At 40.6% G+C, this 7,422-nt stretch overlaps 1 protein-coding gene across 1 annotated transcript in view; it reads left to right on the forward strand.

The window, feature by feature from the left end:
• The window catches only part of LOC122550340 (actin cytoskeleton-regulatory complex protein pan1-like), a 152,304-nt gene that overhangs the window by 61,221 nt on the left and 83,661 nt on the right, over positions 1–7,422 (forward strand). The window contains exon 12 of the mRNA XM_043691068.1: positions 4,090–4,107. Coding sequence (XP_043547003.1) covers positions 4,090–4,107 — 18 coding nt within the window. The remainder of the gene's footprint in view (positions 1–4,089; positions 4,108–7,422) is intronic.

Below are 7,422 nucleotides of genomic sequence, written 5' to 3' on the forward strand. Positions count from 1 at the left end.
AATTTTTTCACCGTTTAGAAAGTAGTCCATGCTTGTATTCTTTTTTCCAAAGTGCAAGACCTCGCATTTGCTTACATTGAATTCCATAGGCCATTTCCTGGACCACTCCTCCAAACTGTCTAGATCCTTCTGCAGCCTCTCCACTTCCTCAGTACTACCTGCCTGTCCACCTAACTTTGTATCATTGGCAAACTTCGCTAGAATGCCCCCAGTCCCCTCATCCAGATCATTAATATATAATGTGAACAGTTGCGCCCCAACACTGAACCCTGCGGGACACTGCTTGTCACCGGCTGCCATTCTGAAAAAGAACCTTTTATCCCAACTCTCTGCCTTCTGTCAGACAGCCAATCCTCAATCCATACCAGTAGCTCACCTCGAACACCATGGGCCCTCACCTTGCTCAGCAGCCTCCCGTGTGGCACCTTATCAAAGGCCTTTTGGAAGTCTAGGTAGACCACATCCACTGGGTTTCCCCGGTCTAACCTACTTGTCACCTCTTCAAAGAACTCCAACAGGTTTGTCAGGCACGACCTCCCCTTACTAAATCCATGTTGACTTGTTCTAATCCGACCCTGCTCTTCCAAAAAGTTAGAAGGTCACCCTTCAGTCTCCTATACTCCAGGAAAAAGGTCCCAGCCTATGCAACGTCTTATAACTCAAACCTTCCAGTCCAGGTAGCATCATAGTAAGTCTTTTTTACACTCTTTCTAGTTTAACAGTACACAACACTCAGGGTATAGTCAACAGGTTTATTTGGAAGTACTAGCTTTCGGAGCACTACTCCATTAGGTAACTAGTGAGGCAGGATCATAAGACACAAAATTTATAGTTAAAGGTCATAGTGTTGTGCAACTGATATGATATATTGAACATACCTAGATTTCTGTTAAATCTTTCATTTTTTACAATGGGTTGCAGGTTGTGACTCATTAATGTGTAAATCCCAGACCTTCTTTCAGTCACACTCCCGAGATAACTTAAGATTTTATAAAAAAAGGTGACATCTCAGCTCAGACAATGGTGTTTGGATAGACTCTATCAGTATTCCAACTTTGAGTCAGACTGGTTCTACGTCCAAAGTAGGAATTTATAAAATGCCACAAGGATTGCCTGCCTGCAGATTGTGTGCTTTTTGAACAAAATAGAATGTACCTGCAAATACAATGCTGCAAATTTAAATTCACCCCATAGACTTTGAGTGGAGCTGCAGGAGATGGGGGAGGTACTAAACGAGTATTTTGCATTGGTGCTTACTGTGGAAAAGGACATGGAAGATATAGAATGTAGGGAAATAGAAGGTGACAGCTTGAAAAATGTCCATATTACAGAGGAAAAAGTGCTGGATGACTTGAAACGCATAAAAGCAGATAAATCCCCAGGACCTGTTCAGGTGTACCCTAGAAGTCTGTGGGAAGATATGGAAATGATTGGTGGGACTCTTGATGAGATATTTGTATCATCGATAGTCACAGATGAGGTGCTAGAAGACTGGAGGTTGGCCAACGTGGTGCCACTATTTAAGAAAGGTGGTAAGGACATGCCAGGGAACTATACACCAGTGAGCCTGACGTCAGTTTTGATCAAGTTGTTGGAGGGAATCCTGAGGGACATGATGTACATGTATTTGGAAAGGCAAGGACTGATTAGGGACGGTCAACATGGCTATGTGTGTCGGAAATCATGTCTCATAAATCATGATGGAGTTTTTTGAAGAAGTAACAAAGAGGATTGATGAGGGCAGAGTGTAGACATGATCTATATGGACTTCAGTAAAGCGTTTGACAAGGTTCCCCATAGGAGGCTGGTTAGCAAGGTTAGACCTCATGGATTACAGGGAGAACTAGCCATTTGGATACAGAACTGGCTTAAAATAGAAGACAGAGGGTGGTGGTGGAGGGTTGTTTTTCAGACTGGAGGTCTTTGACCAGTGGGGTGCCACAAGATCAGTAGTGGGTCCACTACTTTTTGTCATTTATAAAAATGATTTGGATGTGAGCATGAGACGTATAATTAGTAAGTTTGCAGATGACACCAAAATTGGAGGTGTAGTGGATAGTGAAGAAGGTTACCTCAGATTACAACGGGATGTTGATCAGATAGGTCGATGGGCTGAGGAGTGCAGGAGGAATTTAATTTAAATAAATGCGAGGTGCTGCATTTTAGAATAGCAAATCAAGGCAGGACTTATACACTGAATGGTAAGGTCCTGGGGAGTGTTGCTGAACAAAGAGACCTTGGAGTGCAGGTTCATAGCTCCTTGAAAGTAGTCGCAGGTGCATATAATAGTGAAAAAGGTGCTTGGTATGTTTTCCTTTATTAGTCAGAGTATTGAGTACAGGAGTTGGGAGGTCATGTTGAGGCTGTACAGGACATTGGTTAAGCCACTTTTGGATTATTGCGTGTAATTCTAGTCTCCTTGCTGTCGGAAGGAATTTGTGAAACTTGAAAGGGTTCTGAAAAGATTGACAAAGATGTTGCCAGGTTTGGAGGATTTGAGCTATAGGTACTGGGGCTGTTTTCCCTGGAGCATCGGAGGCTGAGGGGTGACCTCATAGAGGTTTACAAAATTATGAGGGTCATGGATAGAATAAATAGACAAAGTCTTTTCCCTGAGTTGGGAGAGTCCAGAGCTTGTGAGGGACTGGGAGAGAGTGTGAGAGAGTGTGTGTGTGTGGATGTGTGTGTATGTGTGTGTGTGTTTAGGCATGAATGTGAGAGTGTGTGTGTGCATGCTCTGAAGAGTGTGTGCATGAGTGTAACAGAGTATAAACCTGGATGCGTGGGTGAGAGTGTGTTGGGGTGAATGAGTCTGTGTCTGAGAGATAGTGTGTGTATGAGAGTGGGTCTTCGTGAGTGTGGGAGCATGTAAGAGTATGTGCATAAGTGTGCATGTGTGTGAAATGTTTGTGAAAATGTATAGTGTAGTGGGGTCACCTGCAGTGCGGCCCGGCCTGCATGTCACACTAATGCATTGTCTGAGCTGAGATGTCACCTTTTTTATATAAAACAAGTTATCTTGGGAATGTGACTTGAAAGAAGTTCTGAAATTTACACATTAATAAATCGATACCTACATTCCATGAAAGACTTAACAGCAATTTAGGTGTGTTCAATATATCATATCAGTTACATGACACTGTGATCTTTTAGATATAAATTCTGTGTCTCATGATCATGTCCCACTAGTTACCTGATGAAGGAGCAGCTCTCCGAAAGCTAGTACTTCCAAATAAACCCGTTGGACTATAACCTGGTGTTGTGTGGTTGTTAACTTTGTCCACCCCAGTCCAACACCGACACTGCCACATCATTGTTAGATAATATCCTTTTTATAGTCGAGTGACCAGAACTACGGGCAGTACTCCAAATGTGGCCTCACCAATGTCATGTACATCTGCAACAAGACATCCCAACTTCCATACTTATTGCTCTGACCAATGAAAGCAAGCATGTCTTCAGCTGTTTAATCAATAATATACCTTCCATTATAAAGTCAGGAATGGGATGTTCATTGATGATTACACAGTTGCTCCTTTTATTGAAACAGCCTGGGTCCATGGGCAGGACCTGAAGAATGTTCAGACATTTATGGTTGATAAGTGAGAAAAAATATTTACACCACATAAGCAGTAAACAATAGTTAAATATGAGAACTGCATTGAGCTTTAAACTGCTGTTTATAGTGCTCACGACAAGTTAATTATGAAGATATAAAAATTGAAATTGGAGCTTATACAATGTTATTCTGAAAATATCCTTTACACAGTCCTATATGCTTTTGAGGAATTGGCTGCCTATTACATTTGTTAAATCATAGCAATCAGAGGTGGCATCTTAGCCAGTCCATGAAAACTGCAAAATACAAAGCTGCTATTTTGAACAACAGATAGTGAAAATGGATACACACTAAAATGTTACAGCTTGGGCTCCAGCTATCCTTTGAAATACCATGTCTTCTTTATGTTTTATATTCATTTTCTATTTGAGTACTGCAAATCAACATTGAAACATTTGATATTTTAGGAATTTTGGACAGCTTTATTGTGTACAATTTGCACTGATTTCTTGTACTTTTCTCTCTTGCAGAGGGAGCAGAGGGCGGTGGTAAGTTAAAAATTTGTGAATTGAAATTTTGGCTGCATTTTTAAAAAGTGCCACGCACAATATTAAGATCTGATTTTGTGGCCTGCACATGTTGGGTCAGTTGAAATTTAAGACAAAATTAACACGTATTTTTTGGGTACAGGGTTCAAGATATACAGGAGTGACAAGAGAATTCACTCTTGCAATCTGCAAAAGAGCCTGTGAAACATAAGTGGGCAAAAAGATGTGAAACTCAATGCCAATGGGTTGCCTTGTGTTGAGTGGTTAGAATTTTAATTTTGGATATGGAATATGGAAAATGTATTCATAATAAAATAACAAAATCATCTTATATATAAAATTATTGATAGAAGCTGAATACCAGTTCCTTGCTCATGGATTCCAAGGTTAATAGTATGCATACAACCTTTTGTATTTGTGCTCCCTTTCTATCTAAAGAAAGAAACCTTAAAAAAATTCAACACCGATACAAAAGTAATGCTACGATGTGAATGTATCACCTTCTAAAGAAGTTGGTGAGAATGAAAAGTGGAGTCCTGAAAACCAAAATGTAAGCCCTGAAAATCAAAAAGGAACCATTGAGGAAATCTCCAAAGGAGTTTTTGCAAAGGAAGTTTGAGCCCTAGTTGGGCAAAGACAACAAGGAATTTGAAAAATAGGCAACTAAACAGAGCTCTGTTATAGATCAGCCATAAGCTTATTGACCATTAGAGTGGGTTTGAGCTACTGTTTGTCATACACTACTTTCTTATATTACTTGCAGAATTCCTTATTTGTACTCATGTTGGTTTCACTGTGTGTGTGGGAGGGGATACATGCTGGCTAATTGCTTTTATTGTGTGTGAAGTACACATGGAGCAGAGGAGGTAGGATCATAGAGGAACATAGGAACAGGAGTAGGCCATTCAGCATTCAGCCCCTCCATTCTGTTCCACCATTCAATGAGATCATAGCTGATTAATGGCCCAACTCTGTACACCTGTCTTTGGTCCATATCCTTTAATTCCTTTGTTTAAAATAAAATCCATCTCAAATTTAAAATTAACAACTGATCCTGCATCCGTTGCCTTTTCTGGAAAAGTGTTTCAAATATCCACCATCCTTTGTGTGTCGACATGCTTCCTAACATCTCTTCGGAGCTGTCTGACGCTTTTCCACCGCCACACTTTTTGACCTTGAAGACTGCAGTGAGAACACCTCTTAACCTCTAAATTCTCAACAAAACAGGCCTAATTTAATCTGTCCTCATACATGAATCCCAGAAGTCCAGGTGTCATTTTTTGAAACCTATGTTGTCCTCCCTCCAAGACCAATATAACCTTTCTATGGTGTGGCACCCAGATCTGCTCAGTACTTCACCTGGGGTCTAATGACTGTTTTGTATAACTGAAGCATAACTTCTGCGTCATTATCCTTCAACCCTCTAAATAAAAGGCCAGAATAGTAAGTTCCATCTGAAATGAAGAAACAATTAAGCCAGTGGTTACTTGTGTTTTGATAACCTGGTATAAATTGGTTTTGTTGTGATATAGTATTTGATTGCAGTGAGCAAAATTTAAATAAAAACAGGAATTGCTAGAAAAACTCTGCAGGTTTGGCAGAACTCTAGTTCTGACAAAGGAGTTCCTGACCCAAAACTTTAACTTTGATTTCTCTCCACAGATGCTGCTAGACCTGCTGAGTCTTTCCAGTAATTTCTTTTTTTGTTTCTGATTTACAGCAAGTGTAGGTTCTCCTGGTTTGTATTTAAACATCAATGTGCATTATGTTTTCTCAACTGTCTACAGTACTCACTGAAAGTCCACTATAAAGGTTCACAAAAATAGAATTGGAACTAGTGGTGGAAAAGCTTTTAAATGATTTCACTATCTCTGCATTTTACAGTGTTTGCTTTAGTGCCCTTGATAAACTGTGACAGTCAGAAATATTGTCTCACCTTCTCCACTTCATAATGAGGTCATCTTATGTGGAGAGCTTGATCTGTCAGGCTGTGTAATCTCCAGAGTTTAGAAGAATCAAAGATGGGTCTAACTGAGGCATACAAAACGATTTCCACGGCTTGGGTGCGGGAACTAGAATCAGGAGATATGTCTCAAAATGAATCCAAGATGAATGAGGAGGATTATCTGCACTCAGAAGGGTATGAAACTTTCGAATTCTGTACCCTGTAGGGTTGTGGAATCCTGATCATTGAGTTCTTTTTAGTACAAAGTTAGGTAGATTTCCAAATATGAAAGATATGAAAGGTTATGGGATATTGCAGATAAGTGGTGTTATGGAACGTAGAACAATACAGTAGTGCAGAACAGGCCCTACGACCCTCAATGTTGCGTTGACCTGTGAACTAATCTAAGTATTGAACTACAATATTAGCCATGTCCAAGTGGAATGACATAGTTGGGTTGAGGGGCAAAGTGGCTTACTCTGGTTAAAGATGATATTAATGCAATAGTGAGGTAAACATATTAGATCCAGTGAAGTGGAATCTGTATGGGTAGAGCTTAGAAACACCAAGATGAGGAGGTGGGGAGGAGGTTTGTACATTTACCCCAAAATATAGTCACATTGATGGAGAAAGCATTAAACATGAAATTATAGTTGTAAGCAATAAAGGTACAGGTGTAATATTGGGCAGCTATAATGTGCATGTAGATTGGACAAATCAAATTCATAAAAGTATCATTGGGGAGGAAGAATTCCCGCAGTGTGTATGATATGTTTTTTGGATTAATACATTGAGAAACCATCCAGGGAACAGGCCATTCTAGATTGGATATTGTGTCATGAGAAAGGAACTTTTGAAATCTAGGTGTGTGAGGCCCCCAGAGGGAAAACTGATTATAATATAAAATAAATCTTCAAAGGCAGCATGACATTGTTGATTCTGTGTCTAGAACCTGAATCTAAACAGAGGAAACTACAATAGCATGAAATGAGAGCTGGATATTATAAACTGGGGAGTTTTATTCAAAGGGGTAATGGTGGATAAGCATTGAGTCATAGATATGTACAGCATGGAAACAGACCCTTAAGTCCAACTTTTATGGGCGGCACGGTGGCACAGTGGTTAGGACTGCTGCCTCACAGCGCCAGAGACCCGGGTTCATTTCCCGCCTCAGGTGACTGACTGTGTGGAGTTTGCACATTCTCCCTGTGACTGCGTGGGTTTCCTCCGGGTGCTCCGGTTTCCTCCCACAGTCCAAAGATGTGCAGGTCAGGTGAATTGGCCATGCTAAATTGCCCGTAGTGTTAGGTAAGGGGTAAATGTAGGGGTCTGGGTGGTTTGCGCTCCGGCGGGTCGGTGTGGACTTGTTG

The sequence above is a fragment of the Chiloscyllium plagiosum genome, chromosome 5 (assembly GCF_004010195.1).
Source record: "Chiloscyllium plagiosum isolate BGI_BamShark_2017 chromosome 5, ASM401019v2, whole genome shotgun sequence".
Lineage (NCBI taxonomy): Eukaryota > Metazoa > Chordata > Chondrichthyes > Orectolobiformes > Hemiscylliidae > Chiloscyllium > Chiloscyllium plagiosum.